General features: G+C 38.8%; 1 protein-coding gene across 5 annotated transcripts in view; it reads left to right on the top strand.

The window, feature by feature from the left end:
* mical2b (microtubule associated monooxygenase, calponin and LIM domain containing 2b) overlaps positions 1-18,857 on the top strand; it is a 58,580-nt gene extending 39,723 nt beyond the window's left edge. For 2 of the 5 annotated variants that reach the window (XM_071506420.1, XM_071506431.1), the window contains 15 exons: positions 2,676-2,862; positions 3,047-3,120; positions 3,954-4,035; positions 9,127-9,288; positions 10,754-10,804; positions 12,072-12,193; positions 12,382-12,624; positions 12,821-12,996; positions 13,158-13,546; positions 14,377-14,450; positions 14,561-14,650; positions 15,818-15,911; positions 16,432-16,540; positions 16,656-16,729; positions 16,811-18,857. In XM_071506420.1, the coding sequence (XP_071362521.1) occupies positions 2,676-2,862; positions 3,047-3,120; positions 3,954-4,035; positions 9,127-9,288; positions 10,754-10,804; positions 12,072-12,193; positions 12,382-12,624; positions 12,821-12,996; positions 13,158-13,546; positions 14,377-14,450; positions 14,561-14,650; positions 15,818-15,911; positions 16,432-16,540; positions 16,656-16,729; positions 16,811-17,040 (2,157 nt within the window). In that variant the 3' untranslated portion in view covers positions 17,041-18,857. Of the gene's footprint in view, positions 1-875; positions 918-2,279; positions 2,316-2,675; positions 2,863-3,046; positions 3,121-3,953; positions 4,036-7,609; positions 9,097-9,126; positions 9,289-10,753; positions 10,805-12,071; positions 12,194-12,381; positions 12,625-12,820; positions 12,997-13,157; positions 13,547-14,376; positions 14,451-14,560; positions 14,651-15,817; positions 15,912-16,431; positions 16,541-16,655; positions 16,730-16,810 lie in introns of those variants that run through there. The other 3 variants (XM_071506412.1, XM_071506438.1, XM_071506445.1) reach the window with 3 other exon arrangements.
* Positions 18,858-19,826: the final 969 nt, after the last annotated feature.

The raw sequence follows: 19,826 nt of genomic DNA, 5'->3' as shown, positions 1-19,826 counted from the left end.
TTGTTGTTTTTGCCCGTGTTGTGCTGCAGTTTGAAAAAATAAGTGTAACACAGCTTACCTGTTCATCATTATGAAGATGAGATGTCATTGTGGTTCCCAGCCTTTTCCCACGTTTGGCCCACGTGAAAATCTCAAAATGTTGGCAGCCCAGATCCAACCCCGTAACGATATGGAGGCTAAATAAGACATTATCAGAATAATTCTTATTTTAATGATAAGAATCGAATATTCAGGACTGAACTGAAAGCTGCCTGTTGATAACCAGCTGTCAATTTTGATACTTTACGTGTTTACCGTGGATGTTTATCTTTTAGCGCGCAATCATACTGGGATAGCAAACTAGTGTACGATGCAGTCAGGTCGGTGCCAACATAGAAGTTCCTATTATTGGCTCATCACAGTGATAGGAGTTTAAAAAAAAACAAAAAACAATGAAAGGAGGTTTTAAACATTTTTAATGTTTTTTAAAGATCATTTTGTTTTTAAATATTTGAAAACATTTTTATATATATATATATATATATATATATATATATATATATATATATATATATATATATATATATATATATATATATATATATATATATATATATATATATATATATATATATATATATATATATATAATTACATCTTTTCACCAAAATTGTGCTGTTTTGCTAATTACTTGTTGGCTCACTTGCAATACCTTTGCTGGCCCACAGGTTGGGAACCACCAACTTAGTGTGATTAAAATGCATTGTGTTGATTTGAAGGTTCTTTTTTACTGTGATGTAATAAACAGTTTTGAAATGTAGGATAAAGATCGACTGTCACTAAATAACAAAGAAAAGAGGTTTCTCAGCTGTGACAACAGATCATCTGCTTTTCAGGCTCTAGTTCCGTGGCCAGGGAGGGCTCCTAAGGCTAAAGGGGTAAATCGGCTCTGCTTTTTCTGTAGCAGCAGATAGTGTGTATGTATTAATGTAAAATAGTTTCACACTACAGAGACATGAGATAAAGCTTCAGACAACTGGCTGAGTCTACATACATATACTTGCAAGTTAACCACTGCTTGGCCTCAACCTGCTTATTGAAAGAGCCTGTTAGCTGCAGTGTAGCCAGAAGAGACTAGAGGATGATGATCAGCTCGATGCTCACACAGCAGTGCTGATGATAGCAGTGTGGATTTAAGTTGCATGATTTGAATTTGTGTCTCACTCAAGTCACAATTTTACTTATTTGACCTCAACTGTGAAGAGAATTAACTGACAGTTGTGTTGGGTTCGAGGGACATGGGACTTGACAAACCAGAAAATTGGATTCAAGTAAAAGGAAACTGGTAACAGCTTTATTAAATTCCATGTTTGAGATATTGAGCGCTGAATAATCTGACTTGATTTTCAGCATTTCGCTTGAGATTTCGTTCTTTTCTTATCTGATACATTCATACTACATTTAGGCTTTGGGAATAGACTAGAGACTTGTGTCTGAAAGGAATAGTTTTTCATTTAGGGAAATATGCTTATTTGCTTTCTTGATGAGTGTTAGATGAGAAGATGGGTGCTATTGTCAGATCTGTCTGGTAAATATAAACCTGCGGCTTCCTTAAGTGATGTCACTTGAGGCAGTGATGTCACTTGAGGCAGCATCAGTCAGGGCTGAAGCCTTCAAGTTTGGAGAGAAAAAAAATCTGGGTGTGTGGAGTTTGAAATAAATCAGCAGACCTCAAAAGGTTGCTCTTCATCTCTGCTTAAGGCTAGTGGCTGGAAGCTACATTAGCCACTAGTAGCATAACGCCAACAAATCTCCAACTGAACTGTTGGCGGTTGAGTTGCATTGTGGGTAATGTAGGTAAGGAAGAATGTGCAGAATAAAGACGAAAGTATCTCTGGTTCTGCTGCATTGAATATGATAATCTTTTTTCAAACTTTCCATCATATCATAGCACAAGTTGTGGTTGGTTGTTTTTGTGCTAGTATTATTTCTTCAGTAGCTGCTGGAATCTCAAATTGTGATGGTTAAGACACAGATATTAGAGTGGTATCGACCGTCTTGTCTAATTCTCTGCAAGAAAGCTGATAAGTTTATTTGCCACAATTTCAAACTGCTGATTAAAGCCCTAAAACTGACCTGGGCCTTGAACAAACCCTTAGCTGTTATGGATCACTTGCTGTTTTATTGTCCTGTTAAAATATAAACCATAATTTTCTGATTTTACAGAAGATTTACTATGTTAGCTCTAAGTATGTGTTCATAGATTATTTACAGGTATTGAAAATGTATTGTTTGTCTAGATTTGAGAATGGATTGTCCACAGTGAGGTCTTAAAGGTATGTGGATTACTGTGAGTAGTTAGACACTAATATTATTTACCTGTACTTGCAGTAAAATGAGCCCTTGCAGTTTCAAAGAAACATTTGCATATTGCTATTACGGTACAGCTTCGAGCCTGTTGTTAATGCCGTAGTTCAACCTAGAATTTCTTGTTCTTTGCTGATTTTATGGAAACATTTCCTGTGATGGATGCAGCTGCTTTCAACAGTTTGCCAGCTCACTGCCTGACCATGTGACTAACTTGTTTTGTGTACTTGCAGGCACCTCTCAGAAATGCACAACAATGCTAAGAAAAACTTGTCAGAGAAGCATCACCTGGTATCTGTGTAACCTTGTCCTGGTCTTTTTCATATCAGAGTGTGGTACGTAAGGACTTCCCCTCCGGGCTCGGCGGCAGCGACATCTGCCACTTCTGCACCAAGCGGGTGTATGTCATGGAGAGGCTGAGCGCTGAGGGCTATTTCTTCCACCGCGAGTGTTTCCGCTGTGATGTCTGTAACTGCACCCTCCGTCTGGGAGGACACACGTACGACTCACAGGAAGGTACGTTTGATTCATTGTAACTATGGATTCTTTACTCCACCTGGTGTGTCTATAAAGTATATCAGAGGGGAGGGTCATTTTTAGCTTTGTTTTAACCCTGTTGTTACACAGAAACACGTGAATGATTCTAACTTTAGTTTTTAATGAAGTGTATTTATGATTTTTGTGTTTTCTTCCTTTACAGCAAAGTTCTACTGCAAGATGCATTATGCCCAGCGCCAATCCAGCACTCACCTGGGCAGGTTCAGAAGGAGAGTGGTAAGGAACACTTTAGTTACATACAATCAGCAAAACCAACCAGAAAATGTCAAATTTCAAAAGAAATGTTAAGTGTGTTTGCATCCACAGAATGAGCCATTGCTCCTGAACTTACTTGCGAATTTAACCTGTAACGCAATTAGCTGGTGTCCACCTGCTCAGATTTGTCCCTGAGCAGTTGTTCACCTTTGTAGAAGGAGCGGAAGTGAAAAAGCAAATGCTGGAAAGTTTATTGATGTGGAAATGATAAGATAAATACTATTATTATCAGAGAAACAAAATCCACAAGAATAATATTTCTTCTGTGCGCCACTGTTAACAAGAAAAAAGCTCGCTTCATGGTGGTGCTGTTAGTAAGTAGATTGAATATGTCATGGCACCCGTGTGTGTGTTTAAGATTTCTTTAATCACCATAGATTTATAGTTATTCAAATTTATTGATAAGCTGTCTGAGACCACTTTTCCCATTGGGAAATGTATATGTATAAATGTGTATATATAGTAATAGTAACATAACTACATGTCTGTAGCCTGTATAGTATTTGAGATATTAGACATGTAAGGTGACCACATCCTCTATTGGTCCCTTGTAGGAAAAAAATTTGATTTGTGTAAAAACTAAATGTCAGATCACAAAAAATAATCCTACCAGAGGTGGTGTAATCACAGGCTTCAATTTGATGTAGTTTTTGTGTATTAATCTCCAAATCTGTGGAAATAGCTGCACAACAAAAGAAGAAGAATAAAATAAATACTTAAGCAGCTTTGCTTGTTGTCATAGTAGGTTAAGTTGTATTTCATCATTTTCCTCTTGTGTATCTTGATTCATGCAGGAAGACCAAAGCCGTGTCACACCCTTGTTGCTGGACAGTGGGAGCTACTCAGCGACAGACAGCGTCCAGATCCCTCCCCCAGGTACCCTCGTTTCCTTGCTTAGGCGAGGCCTGAGCTGGCCGAGGCGCGCTAGCCGGGCTGTGTGTGTGTTGCCTCGACGGCTGTTGGAAAGTGTGTGTGAGTCTTTCACAGCTGTGGGGTCCCACGTCAGGAGCTACTCACATGACTATGTGTTCCTGTATGAGCTGCTGAGCCTGGGCTGTCCTCTGCTCTGCATGATGCACGAGGTGGTGGGACAGATCTGCCAGGAGCACCAGCTGGTCCAGCAGCAGCTCATTGGCCACCGCCTAACATAGGAGGGTGGGGGGGCAGGGACTAGCAGAGGGCTTGTTTTGGCCAGTTTACTAGGAACCAAGGAGAATTAGAATTTATTCTCCTGTCCTCCCCAAACTTGATGAATCAGGGGTTGGTAAACAAGTGATTATTTTTACACCAAATAATAATATCTGTACTTGCTACATTCCAAGTGTCAACGGTCATTTTACTTTTGTGTTTTTGAAATCATCAGTATTTTACGAAGATTAACTTAGTTGAAATAAAAATGCATCACTTGAATTACTTCCACTGCTTGTATTCAGTGCCTGGAGTGAATTTTGCCTTTGGTTACAGTGGACAGATCAACAGAAAGCCACCTCAAGCATACTGTCATACAGGCACTCTGATACGGCCGAGAAAGGCTATACTTGCATATATTTTTTTATCCTAAGATAACAAAGCCCATTATCTTAATATAACAACATTATAAGGAGAAAACAATTGTTTGTTATCCCTAAATAAGAAGGTAATATCAGAAGAAAATATTTTTTTGTTTTCTAAGGATAACAGTATAATATCTTAAGAAAACAAAAAATATATTTTTCCTGTTATCTCTGGCTAATAAGCAATCATTTTTTCTTGATAATATGTGGTTATCTCGAGGTAACGAGCTTTGTTATCTCAGGATAATGGGATAAAAAAGTATTTGCGAGTATGGCCTTGCTCAGCTTCCGTCCTGTAACTATGTTGTGTATTCAAATAGTAAATGGTACTTGCTGAGGGGACTTCAGGGGTGATGCATGAATTAAATGCTGCAGCCCTTGTGTATATGCGATACTGTTGGTAATCAGCTCAGATTCCCTTGTACATGTTTGAAGACTGTCGAGATCTCCTGGTGTTGCACTCTGCTGACTCACATGGGCTTGTTCCAGGCTGCTGAGCCTGTAGGCATCACCTAAAGATGGTCATAATTATTACCCTGTACATCACACAGCTGTCATCAGATGATGTGTAACAGACAGTCTGATGTCCAGATCTTGATGGTCAGTTTGTGAAGTTCCTGAAATCGGCTCTGTTCAGTCACATGACTCTGATCCAGTGGTCTTGTCTGGTTCAGAGCAACCAACTGAATTGTGACAAAATATCAGATGCTTCCCACTCTGCTTCCCACGCTGCACTCCAATCAGGCTTTACCTGAAGATACGTAAAATAATCCGTTTTGATAATATACCAAGTACGTTTAATCGCAGTAACCTGGAACACGCCCTCTGACTCTAACCTTAAAAGCCATCTCGACTGTGGTGGTGTCTTTTCACTGAACTAAAATTATGTCAGAGTAATCAAGTGTTGATGTTGATGTTACACTGACTCTGCATATTGCCTGCAGCACCTTAACTCAATTCCACAGAGATGTGCAATGGAAATGCCAAAACAGTATTTTTTTTCACTTTAATATAGATGTTACTATTTCACTTCCTTTTGTATTTTCTTGACGATAAGTGACAGACTTCACTTTATATATTCGGGGCTCATTATTTATGGTTTTTATATCACAAAAAAAAAATCAGAGAATTTCTTGATCATTAAAATTTTTTTGTAAATCTGGGAAAAATCGAATTACAAAAAACTGAATTACAAAAATAAATGGTAAATCATTTAGTCTTTATTCCAACTTGGGATGTAGTGACACAAACAGTCTTTTGAGGTTTTTTGTTTTGTTTTTCTTTCATGTCTTTTTTCATTATGTATTACTTACAGATTTCCTGAGTTGTTCTTGTAACAAGAGGGCCCATGTTTACTTTAATAGTCTGTGCATTTTTGCAACAGGGTTGTAAAATCAATTTGAAATCCAGTGTAGACTGATCTGTAAGGTTTTGTTTTTTTATTTTGTTTTGGATTTTTTTTTTTTTTTTTTAATGAAAATCTGTACAAACCAAAAACAGTGAGCCTTATCTATAATCATTCCAGGCTGTCTTTGTCGTTATTTCTCATCGATGGACAAAGCAGAATCCAGAAAAGACTGAATGGTCTTGACTCAGTGAATATATTTCACTTTGGTGTTTTCAAAGTATTGCAGTTCCATTTTTATTTGTGATCATTTTTGTTGTATCCTATTTTGTAAATGATTCCTAAGGTGAATTTATCTCTGATTGTTTGTTTTAGTTGTGTAGTATTAGTATTACAATGATTTCTCAAAATGCACTACTAAAGTACTGACCTGTTATTTGGGCAGTTCCAACATTTCATTGTCATGTCTTATTGTAATAACTTTAATGCAAACAGTATCTTTCTTGTAATTCTCAGCACTCTATATGTGTTTTCTTTCAATTTTCCATCTCCAATTTCCCTTTTTCACCACACCTCATTCATTTCCTTCTTTCCCTAAATTCATTTTCATCCATTTTGTTCACTTCATTTTGTTCAGTCTGTTTCGAGTTTCCAATGCTGCACCCTCTGATTGGCTGATTCCTGCCAGCGGGGAAGGTGATGATTGGCTGGCTTCAGTCATAAGGTCTTGTCGTGTTGCTTTTGCATTGGCTGCCTTTGTAGCCCCTCCCCACCTTTTACCTAACCAAGATTAACCAATAACAAACCAGCATGAATCCCGAGTTTGGCATGGGTACTCACAAAGGCGTTATGTGTGACATCATGATATGTAAAAAAGAATTCCAAATTAAGTATTATACCTTCATTAAATTACAGTAAACATATAGCATCATTTAACTCCTACCTAACGTCACTCATATGTTAAGTTTTCCTTTTTCTCAAAAATAAAAGAATATGGCAAGAAATGTTCAATAATTTTGTTATTGTCAACAAATTATGTGAAAAAAAACAAAACTAGTGATGCACTAGCAATGTTAGCAGTGTGGTTAAAAATGTCTCTTAGTCAGTCAGTCCACTACTGTGGTCCAGAATATAATATCTCAACTATTTTTGTGCAGCTTGTGCAGAACATAGTTTCGTGGGACAACAATAAAGCTCTATAGGACAGAGGAGTAAGATGCATCAGGTTTTGGCTACTCAGATGATACTTCTTAATAAGGCCAATTCATTGTGGGTTTTTTTTTTTTTTTTGTCTTTTCATGGGTTTTGTTGACAGTAAGAAAGGTATATACTCTTGCTGTCTCATCGTTGAGCTAACCCCACTAACACTCATGTTGTGCTGTGTTCCTCCCTAACCTCCGCTAACACCAAACATCCATCTAAATACCCCTGAATTTAATTTTTCTCTGTGATGTATCATCATCAGCAGCAGCCTCCCTTCTTCTCAGGCCCCTTTGACAGTAACCTATGTGTCCACACATCTGTGGTCTGTCTGTGGTTCCCTCTGTTTCAGAAGGAGGCCTCCCCTCCCAAGAGCCCCTCTCCAGATCTCTCTCATGTACCTCCTAGACTTTTCCCAGGAGATCAGCAGCCCAATAGCAGCTTTTTGCACACTGCCAGATACATTTTGTTGGCTGTATTCTGTATGTTTTGTAGTTGTGTTTATAATAAGTCTGGACACAGCCTGCCAGCCTTGTTATTTGTTTTCCACATTGACAATTCCTGTAAAATTGCTTAATTTATGATATTTATAAGCTGTAAATATATTAAGAAATAAATCAATTTGATTACATAAATAATTTGCTTCGTCGTTTGTTGCCAGTTAGTTGATTTGGGATATTTTGAATAAATCCAAGAAACCAAAGCTCAGAAATGACTCAACAGATGGCATTCGAGTTAATCTTACAATTTAACTATTTCACAATATTTCCAAATCTTTTAACAACAAAATTAACAACTTCATGAAAAAGCCTCTGTCAAAGCAAATCCTTTTTTTCCACCTCTGTGCTAAGTTGACCTAACATCACCCACACAAATCACTTTCATAATCACTTTCACAATCACAGCTTTTGTTAACTCAGTAAATAACATGCTCCTTGTAACATCTGATGAGAAGCTGAATAGGCTTTTGCAGTGGATTTAGAGGGAGGCGCACAGCAATGGGGTTTCACAGCTTAAACTTGGCTTTAAATGCTGCAAAAAAACCACAATCATTATTTAATGTATCACCAAAACACAAAAGGCTTTATTCGAAAGCTTAACAATAATCAAACACCGTTCAGCTAAATCCAATTTGATGCTTTAATGACCAGTCAACCTGAACAGAATTGAAGTGAATGTCAGTTTCTCCTGTTGGCTTCCTCGTGGGCTCTGCTAGTGGGTCTTCTCTGTCCTTTCCTCTGGGTTTGGGATATATATGTATTTTTTTTTATTATTTATTTATTTTTTTTATACCACAGACATTGAACCAAGCCAAAGTGAGAATATCAGTTGTTAGAAGTGAAAAGTTGTGGTTAACCAATGACACACTGCATACAAGGGTTCTATCAAGATATTGTCATTTATTTGCTGTGACCGAGTGGAATCACCTTCTGTACAATGTAGACTTCATTATTCTGTGAGTACTCTGTCGCATTCATGTCGTGTATTTTATCAGTGCTTGTGCTGCTAATAGAAATTAATACCTACTGTAATTGTGGAGTTTTAAAAAAATGAATAGGAGTACGCTGTAATGCTTTTTATTATTTTCACTAAGTTCCTTTGTTGTATGAAAAGTGCATAAGGATATGTGTGTATTTGTTTAGTACCTGGCTACCATTTTTGAATAAGCTACACTGGTTGTTTTTGAAAATGCATCACTAGTAGTAACTGCTAACCTGGTTTTCTGAAGTAGACATCCAGTGAGTTAGTATGCATGAAATAAGCTATATGCTAGTAATTTTTTATTTTTTTTTAAAGGAAATTAGATTAGCATTAAATGAATGTGTAATGAGTTAAAACTTAATGGCTGAATACTGCTTTTATTTGCAGGGGTGGTGTCCAGCTTGCCTCCAGAGCCGCTTGATAAAGGTCAGAAAAGAGTTCCTGAAGACACAGAGATGGCTGTGGAGGCTCTGGATGCTTCCTGCATTGTAAAATCCACAGCACAAGACACCACAGGGTCAAAGGACCAAAGCCACGGCAGCACCAAAGGTCAGTGCGGCTCCTACGGCACAAAACCTCAAGAACGTTACGCTCTGTTTTTTCTCACGCAGACAGTGATGGGTTTTCAACGTTATTACTTGAAAACATGATATTCACTGAGGGAGAATCTTAAACTGGCTGAACTTCAACTAATGACCCTACTTTGTGAGTCTGTGTGTTTGTGTTGGAGTCCCTCCCCCTGGTTGTGTCTGGGAAATCAGGGTGCGGCGGACATACTGTTCCCTCTCTCCGCAGCAGCAGAGTTTTCCTGGACTCAACAGTCTGTCAGGATACATTTCTACATATGCAGCAACAAGGCGAACTCAACAGTCTTAGCTCTTACTCGTGCACTTAGTAGAAGCAGAGTCTTATCTGGTTATTGAGCTAATAAAACAGAAAACTGAACATTTTATAAATAGATTATACATTTTTAGATATATTTGATTTAACTTTTGGTCTCAACTTGTGAGACAACACACTGATATCTTCCATGTGTCCATCTAGAAAATTTATTTTCTGCTGCTTAACAGCTTATGACACACTATGCTGACGCCACCAGCATTAGTGAAGGAAACAGACCTTTTACTTGCGTCTACTTAAGTGTACTTGCACACACAGGATGTCCTGATGAGTAATGATTAGTAATTCTATTAAGTATGAATTACAGCCTCAAATGTACTTTGTGTTTAGTGCTAATTACAGTGCTCCCACGGTCATGAAATTCCTGGAAAAGTTGTGAAATTAGAAAGACTGTTTCTAATGTTTGGAAATAACACACTATTTTAGTTTATTGTTTAAAATATGTTAATAAAATTTCCATATCATGTGTTAGGATACAAAATACATTAGTTGTATGGATTTAAAATGCACTGCTGCACAGGCTGCATGAACTTCACTCACTAGTGTCACATGAAATACAAAATGCTGCGAGTTGGTGGCGGGAATGTCTCACGAGCGAGTGAAGTTAGGAAGCTCTAGCAGGATACCAATCTGCAAAAATGTCTAGCTTTTGAATGACATATGTAAGATGCGGCTCAAGAGAGAGGCAGATCCGAGCTGCGCTGGATGCAACCTGCACCAAAACGTTGGCAACATGGGGGACGCAGCTTTGGTTTGGCTGCTCAACAGACTGCCAGCGTTGGCACATATTTCACACCCGCTGTAGCCGGGCCAGATGATGCTACTCATTACTGTGCCCTATCATCACTATATCGGTCCACCTATGTTAAACTACTTAAATGAAGTCATAGAAATAATGTAAAATATTATGGAAAAGTTATGAGAAAATGTGTGGGAACCCTGTAATTAGCAAGTGTTGCTACCAAGCTAAGCTAAGATGGTGAACCTAGTAAGCATTGTACCTGCTTAACATCAGCATGTCATCATTGTCATGACATCATGTAACAAGTCATTTTACCAGTACCCCCTAAATATTGATGCCTTTGTGTCTCTTACTTTGTTTTGCTGTCTGTAGATCAATGTAAAACCAAACAGAATACTCGATGGAAAAGGAAGATCCGAGCAAGTGAGTCCCTTAGATTTTTCTTTTGTCTGTGCATTAGTTTTCCATCTTCAGTTAGGATTTCCTGTTTTTAACTGTATCTTTATTTAGGTTTCACTGAGGACTGAAGCCATGTGAATACTTTTGTAAATGAGAGATTTTTGATAAATTTGCAAAAAGTTCTAAAACATATTTTCACTTTGTGACTGTAGGTTATTGAGTGTAGATGGATGGGCAGGAGCTAAAGTTAGTGTCTGCACATTTTTTTGAACTGTGTTGTAATGCCACATATATAACACCAGAGTTCAGTATTGTTCTTTTTAAACACGTGGAGAGAGTGGTGACTGGAGATACTCACTTTTTTTCTTTTTTCTCACTCTAATCTTGAGTTATTTATTAACTCAGCTCTGTGTAGCCTTGGCCTCATTGTTCTTGAAATGTTGCAGATTAATCAGGGCGTTTTTTTTAATATACTTTCTGCACACGGTGTAGGTTTGTCGGACACCAGAGAGTCATAGAGGCTCATTCCTTGCTCATTCCTTGTAGTGGCTGTGGCTCATATTGTGGTGTAGAGGAGTACACCACAACAGCCTTTGTCTTAAGTCAGTTAGTAATTTGTCCTCAAGGAAACAACATTTAAATTTTAACCCATACAAAAATCTCTTTCCTTTGACATCCTCGCCTTGGTCGGACACACAAATAAAAAAAAATAGCTGCAACAGGTTCAAATTTTTATTTATCTCGTGTTCCCAAATGTGCTTAATTCTCATATACCAGAAACCATCTCTTTGTTCTCTGCACAGTTTAGCACTTTAACATATCCACTTACTGTTGCAGCATTCTTCTGCGTTTATCACATTAACTTTCTATCTGTTGATGTCTCTTTTGTTCATGTTTTTTTTTTTTAAATGTTGCCTTGCTACAAGAATAAATTTGTTTTATGGGAAATAATAATCTGAACTCAACAAATCTGCATCATCCGATCAGAAGGTCGGTCGTTCAGTCTCTAGCTCTTCCAGTTTGGATGTCAAGGTGTCTCTGGGCAAGATACTGAACCCTGAATTGCCTCTGATGGCTGTTCTGTCAGTGAACGAGTGTGTGCATGGTGAAAGGGCGAAAGAAAGAAAGCAAAGAAAGAAAGAAAGCCCTGTTGTGTAAAGCTATTTCAGTGGTTGATGAGACTGGAAAATAAATAGACTATATAAGTGCAGACCGTTTACCATTAATCCACATATGTGTAAATGAAAGGATCCAGTATTTTGATATAACATTATTTCTTTTTTGTCTGCAGCCTTCCCTCTGATCTTCATTAAGCACTTCCAGAAAAACTGGCCACTGGACAAAGAGGGACCAGAGACTGTGCCTGAGGCCGACTCTGACTTTGAGGAGATCACTACAGCAGAAAAACAAACCGTATATCAAGTTATATTTATTCTTAATTAGTTTGACACATGCAACACTAGGTGTACATGTAGAATCATGTAACTAGTCAAAGGCAAGGTCTTCTGTGTCACTGACAATGCATGGATATATTTAATAACCCAGTATGAACACACAGACTTTTTTTGGGCACTGATTCTGTTTTCATTCTCCTCTCTCAGAACTGCGATGGCACTTCCAAGACATCAGCAGATACCCAGCCTCAGAATCATTCAAAGAGAAGTGAGAAGAGCGACGAACACTCAGCTACAGTGAAGACAGCCTGCAACCCGTCCCCCCAAAGGACACGCTTAAAGATATCTCCTTATGAGAAAGAGAAGCTTCTAAACTGGGACATGGAGGTCAAACCTGAAGAAACTCTTGTGAACAAAGACACCAAGACGACACAGAATCATGCAGAGCAGGTGGAGACGTATTTGTGTATTTATTAAAATAGCAAATTCTGTTGTTTTTCTCGAGAAGAATAGGCTTGGATATGAAAGAATTGTCTCCTCTTTATCTATAATGCAGTGATCCAAAGACAGTGATATGATGGAGATAAGAGGAATTAATTCCTCGTTATGTTGACTGCATTTTTTCTGTCCTCTGATGTTTTATCAGGTACAAGCAGGGACAGAAGCAGATAAGCCTCGCACAGACTCGGGCCAGGACGGAGGACCATCCCAGAGCCAAACCCCTGCCTCCTCCCCCTCAGCCTTCCAGCTCATAGCCAATGCCTTCAGGAGGACATTTAGTGTGACCAATCCCTCCAGCAGCTCCAACACTGCAGTCACAATGTATGCATTCAATAATGTGTTCACAGTTTATTTTAAGCTCCACATCAGAAATCTGCTGCAGGGAAGATTTTTCTGTAAAGAATCTTATCAGTCTAAACTGTAACTTTTGCAATTTATTTCTTGATTTAATTTAAGTTAAATGCACGTTATGATTTGTCCAGGAGACCTAAACATGACGGCCCCCACAGACAGAGGCCCATGTCTGAGGGAGCATTCAACTTTAGCTCCCTCTTCAGCACCACGGGTCCAGACTCGTCCATAGAGCAGAAGAAGGCCGGCAAGCGTGACGTACGGTGGGCGTCAGTAGAGGCTGATCCATGGGGGGCCGGGCGGGACCTGCCCTCCCTGCTGCAGCAGGTTTCCCTAAAGGGCCGGAGAGACTCTGGAGGGGTGTTCTCTGATGACATGGGCTCACTGCCTCGCAGGAGGGTGGACTTGTTCTCCTCCCTGAGACTAAGGAAGAGGGAGGCGTCGGAAAGCGAGGGGAAGGACCAGGACCAGGAGGCTCAAAAGGAAATCAGGACTATCCTCACCAACCTCAGAAACAAAGGTCAGAGCAGTGATTCTTAACCTTCTTGACTTGTGATCTTTTAAAGTGAAATGAAAAATACACTTTCCAGGTTGTTCTCCTGTATCTCACTTTTAATTGCTCACTATATTGCTAAATATATGTTGAAAAAAAACATTATGAGTGTTATGATGATTATTTATTAGTATTGTTATTTATTAGTATTCTTGAATTGAAATCCATGTGTTTTCTCTCCCTGTAAATTTCTGATGACTTTCATGATGATGGTGTGGTTACATAAATAATAAATAAAATGAAATATGTGATTTGGGGTGAGTGGCTTACCCCACCCATCGTATAAACCCGCACTGGTCCGTTAGCTAGTGGGTAGCTAACAAAGCAATATCATAGTAGAGGGTATGTGTGATTGGAGATGTAACTTGGAAATATGTCACATAACTTCTTAGCTTTAAAGTGAACCTCTTCTGACAGGCTGCACAATCCTTTGAGTTGTGAGTTTGACCAAAGAGCGATGTTTTGTTCTTTGTTTCATTCAAATAGTTTCTCAAAAGTATCATCACTGATTGATGTTAATCTTTGTCAAAAAACAAAGGATTCAAGCCAGAGGTGATGTGACATTTACTCAGTAATCGTTATTCAAAAGCAGGAAGGAAACAGTGAAATGGCTTCTGTTATCTGTTTCTGTTGCTTTTCAATGAAGCTATAACAAACCACCAAGAGTCACGGATAGATTTTATTATTAGATTGTAGTATATTACCAGTTTTACAAGTTATACATGAAAACAGTTGTTTTGTACTTTCATGCAAACATCAAATGTTTAAAATGTTTGTTATTTCCTTTTTTTATCTAGCATCCAGTCAACAGAATCTGGATGAGCCATCTTCTAGTGATGATGAAAATGAAAACCAGTCATCCAATCAGAAGGTTTGCACTGACCTTTTCTCTGTACTGACAGCACAATGCATGTAAATGCTATATGTACTGTATTTGCATGTGTGCATATATTCTGAACCGTTCTGTACTTCCCGTCCCAGCTGAGCACGGAGAGACAGAGGAGGAAGCAGGAGAGGATAGTGGCCCAGCAGACTAAAAGAGAACAACTGAAGAGACTTCACCGAGCTCAGGTGCAATTCTTTCCTTTTCAGAGTCACTTATTTTAAATGGCTTTCTCAGAGGTGCTGGCCATGGCCTCAGTACATCGTATTTTTATGTCTGCCTTGACCAAAAAATGGAAAACACCCAATATCTGTCAGACTGAAGTGCTTTTTTGCTACAAGTGATCATGATACATTTGACATTTTTAACATTTACCTGATGCTCCTAAAGGATAAAGGTTTACCGCTCCCACAGACTGAAAAGATCACCTGTGTTTGAATAAGTAGCCCACTCTGTGTATGCTTATTATGGCTGATCTTTCTGTTGGATTCTGTTACTCTGTATGCAGTGATTTTTTTTTTTGTCTGTGTACATTAAAGTTGCACCAGGCAACATTTTTGTATCTAAACGCACCTGACTTACGAGTCTAAATTACACCTTATCTAAGTGATCCATGGCAAAATTGTTTATGAGGTTTTTTTGTTTATGTTATGCATTTATATTTTAAAAAAAACAACAGCAAAAAAACTGTTAACCGATACATCTGTATTGGATTTTTAAGAAAATTACAAGGTGTCAATTTTACACTGCGGGTTTCGCACGGATTATACAAACGAGTAGTGAATGTGAATTACTGAGTTTTAGATGGGATAGATGATTTTGTTTAGGTTAGCTGTCTCCCCATTTCCAGGCTTTACAGTAAGCTAACCGGCTGCAGGTTCTAGCCTTATATTAAATATACAGAGAGAGTTTTTCGTATTGAGTTCTGATCTAACTAAAAATGAAAAGACATCAAACTAGTCCTTTAAGTCCAGTGGATTGTAGTCATGCCGATAGTTGCTGTTTTATTTGTCTGGCTCCGTCTTTGAGATTTCTGACATTACCCTGTCACAATGAAGATCAATGAAGTACTCTGTAAAGTGTTGAGAGCACTGAAAAATAACTAAAACAGCAGCAGAGTTCTGAGTAATCCATTAACTGCAACTACTTTAACCAAAGACACTGTCCCTTTGAAAACTGTTAACAATGTATTATCAGGAATACCCAAAGTAACAAGGACACTCTCTAGAAAGACATGTTCCAAGTACATTATGTTGTGCGCTCCACAGAGAAAATTTTATCACATTCTATCAAATCCAATCTTCTTTGATCATGTTTAATTATGTTTTGTACAATGTCCTTTTTGCATCGCCCAGGTTATCCAAAGACAACTGGAGGAAGTTGGAGAGAAACAGAAAGACCTGGAGGAGAGAGGAGTGGCTATAGAAAAGATCATAAGAGGAGAAACAGGTACTTAACAATACATGCACACACAGATTAATGCCATGAAAAGGTCTTTGAGCCTGAACAAGACATTACAAAGCTACTTTTAATGTCACATCTCTGCACCTTGCTTTCTCAATGGAATTCCACTGTGAAGGCATCATTCTTCTTCTTCTTTTAATTGCTGTGCCCATACTTCTCAGACCATTTAGAAAAAGACATTGCCTTGTAATTCCGATCTGGGATACAGTTAATGACCGTTCTCGCAATAGACAGAGAGACTCTATTGTTGCTTCATCTTTTTACAGTACAGGGCTTTGTTTGTGTGAAGTGTGAAGAATAAGGTCTTGTCAGGTTGATACAAAGCAGATGCCCTGTGTGTGAACTTGAGGTTTGTTTCCAGTCTTTAACTTGTAGTGGCTTTGCATAATTTACATAAAAGTCTGACATAGTTTGTCCTATATCCCTCTCAACCCTGCTACATTCATCCATCGCTACCTCCTTTCCTTTGTTCCCTCCTTCCTCAACCACTCCCGCCTCCTCCCAGAATCATCTCAGGGAGATGACAGTGATGAGGCCCAGCTCTATCAGTCCTGGTTTAAACTTGTTCTGGAGAAGAACAGATTGGCTCGTTACGAGTCCGAACTCATGATTTTGTAAGTAACTGCGTCTTAACACACACAGATGATTGACGTGATGAAAACATGTTAAAGCTGCTGCAATTTGCTTTGCTCCCCACCAGAGGTCACCCAATTTTCTCCTCTCTCTTAGTGCCCAGGAGCTTGAACTGGAGGACACACAGAGCCGACTGCAACAAGATCTACGGTGCAGAATGGCAGTCGAGGGTGAGGGATGAACGCATACAAAAACACATAACTTGATAGTCAGACATGACAGTATATAAACTAGTTCCTGCCTTACTTTAGACACAAAGAAGAGCGCATCTGAGCTCCAGGAGGAGCAGGGGATCCTGGCGGAGATCATGAGGACAGTGGAGAAACGAGACATGTTGGTGTCCATACTGGAGGAGCAGAGGCTAAAGGAGAGGGCTGAAGACAGGGACCTGGAAAGCCTTGTGCTGTCCAAGGGCTATGAGTTCCACTGGGCCCAGGCAGATGACAGCTGGGGGCAGGAGAAGCTGGAGTGTGAGGGTTGAATCTTAGGCACCTCTGTGGTGACGAGCAGGATGGATAACAAAGGGTAGAAAAGTACTGTAAAGCTGTATACATGACTATTTGAAAGAAACAGGGTAAAATTTTACCACAATAGTTTGTGTCTGGCTTATTTGTGGAAATCTAAAAATCTAGAAAATGTTGTGAGGATGGAAATATTGTGAGGCAAGTCCAGGGGTTTATTCTGCCTAAAGACTACAGCGAGACTTTGTCTTTTCCCATCTCCTTCACGATGTGCTGGTATGCTGAGCTCAGAGACTAAGGAAGCCTGGAAATGGAGCATGAGTTAATGACTTCCTTTGCACCCGCGAGGGCTAATAACACCTCTGCCATTAAGATTATTTGACCTCTGTGCTCAGAAGTGTAATCTGTCATGGCCCAGGCTGACACTGACCTGAAAATGGATGTAGACTATGATTAACCACGTAAAATAATGTGACTGCCTTGTAAAATTCCTGCACACTTCATAAACCAAACTGACTGTATAATCAACAACTGCTCCATGTGGTTGCCGGCCTCAAGAGTGGAAGTGCTCTGACAGATCTGTTACTACTGTTGCACTGTGTAGCCTCACTGGATAGCACATGGAACGACTCTGTTCCTGATGTTGTGTTTTGCACAGTGTGAATTGTTTTAAATTTGTCAAAAATCCAGAGATGCGCTATATGCAATTCACAGTTAAGCTCTTTGTAGCTATTTCTGTGAGTGCAAGCTTTCCTATGTGTATTTAAATATAATTTTTTCACTTTTTCACTTCACTGTCAAATAAAATTCAATTGTATTCACACCCAGACACTACTGAACACAGGAGAAACATCATCTTAACTGCCAGGTATTTGTAGTCAGCTGCTAAGATGTACTAAGCCCAGGGGGCAGAAAATTTCACTTTTTTACTCCTTTGTGACACATAATTCAAGACTGAATCACAGGTCAGAAAACTGCTGCTGCACAGGGTGAGACATACTGCAGGTTGCGGATGTGGCCGCAACCCAGTCGTTGATGTCACAGCCCCGGTCTGCAATTAGCTGTTAAGGTAAACCAGAGGCAAACCTGGGGAAGGCTGTCAAGGCAAACCTGCTGCGAAATCACTGGGACATGATCAGTGATGTGACATGCCTGAGAGATTTAGTTCAAAGAAGGCAGTTTAATGCTGCCTCTAGTTCAGGGTGGATTTAGCCTACTGTGTGATTAACTACTGTCAGTTAAACTGTGATTGTTATCTGTGACTGTCCGCTACGTAGCCAATGTTAGCACTGACAACTTTTTACTTACCAGTGAAGAAGAGACGTTGTGAGTTCAGCATCAAACGTAATTAATCACCAATAGCTGTCTGCAGCGGTGGAAAAAAACCCACTAAAGTTAGCATGCTAACCAACTAGCCCCAGCCTGGTCAGACTGTCTCGTCATTTTCTGATACTGAGTCACTGTAGCCCCATGGCTGCCCTAAAGAAGTAGTGCTGCTCAGAGGGTGTATTATAACCTCTTGTAAATGCAACAATGGCTGAAGTGAAGACTAAGTAAACAGCTGTTAATCCTGATGTTGGCTATGTAGCAATAGCAAAATTAACAAATAGCTCCTTTAACCTGTTCTATGGGCTATGAGTCAAAATGAAAGGCTTATCTCCCTCATGTCAAGATGAATAATATGTTTACATGAGTTTTAATCCTAGCATAAGGAGCCACACTTATAATTTGGTCCCTGGGCTTTAAATGTCATGTTTGATTATGGTTTGAATTAACAAACACTGAATTTAGAGTAACTTATTTTTTCATGATAAAAACTGTGGTGTTTCTGTTTTGTTTTGGTTTTATGCTGCTTCTTTTTTAAATTGAAAAAAAAAATTAAATAAAAAGGAATTTAAAATTTTGATAACTGTTATAATGGCTATATCTTGACTTGTTGAAGTTGCAACTCTTATCTATTATAGCATGAGCACCATATTAGCTTAGCCTTTAGCCTCTTTCTACACATCACAGTTTGTGTTAATGTATATTTACCAGGGTAGTACTATTTGTTTAAGTACCATAGCGCACCTATGATGCCAAAGTGTTATGTTAACAATGTTCCTGTGTTGGCAAGTTTATAAGTCAGCTAATACCTTCGGGTCAAAATTATTTTGAGCTGCAGCTCGGTGCCGGGCTGAGAGGGCCCATAATATGGGCATGCATTTTTTGCATGTGGCCTATACTTGGGCCACATGCATTTGTTTCTTCTGGCCCAGTATACGCCCCGGTTCCACGGCCCAGGTCTGGCCCATTTACAGCTTGATGGAGGAATTTTTCTGGCTGTCAGCAAACAGAGAACAACAAGATAGCTGGCCATATACAATACAGCATCTCCCCTCAAAAATATCAAACTTGACAGCTGCAGTTTGGCCAGGACGAGGCCAGAGAAGTTTGCATATAAGTCAACTAATATCTTAGTTTAAATTATTTTGACTCTTAATTATTGAGCTTATTAAACTGGTTTTTACAAATTCAAGCCAACAACACAGTTTAGCTTCAGCTTATGCAGAAGCCAGCAATTCCACAGTGTATTGAGAAATTACATTTTTTTATTATTATTTTTTATTCATTTATTTATTTTTGTCACTAAATTTCAGAGGGAGAAAATAAAGTGTCTTTTTTCATAATGCTTCACCAATGTATTTAGAAATTACATTTTTACCTTTTTTAAAAATAATTATTATTTATTCTTTTTTTTTTTTTTGTCACTAAATTTCAGAGGGAGAAAATAAAGTGTCTTTTTTCATAATGTTTCACCAATGTA

Source organism: Trachinotus anak, unplaced genomic scaffold (genome assembly GCF_046630095.1).
Source record: "Trachinotus anak isolate AG129_WGS33_773 ecotype Australia unplaced genomic scaffold, CSIRO_AGI_Tana_v1 ptg000002l, whole genome shotgun sequence".
Classification (NCBI taxonomy): Eukaryota; Metazoa; Chordata; class Actinopteri; order Carangiformes; family Carangidae; genus Trachinotus; species Trachinotus anak.
Note: the sequence above shows the minus strand (reverse complement) of the source record. Positions and strands in the feature narration are given on the sequence as shown.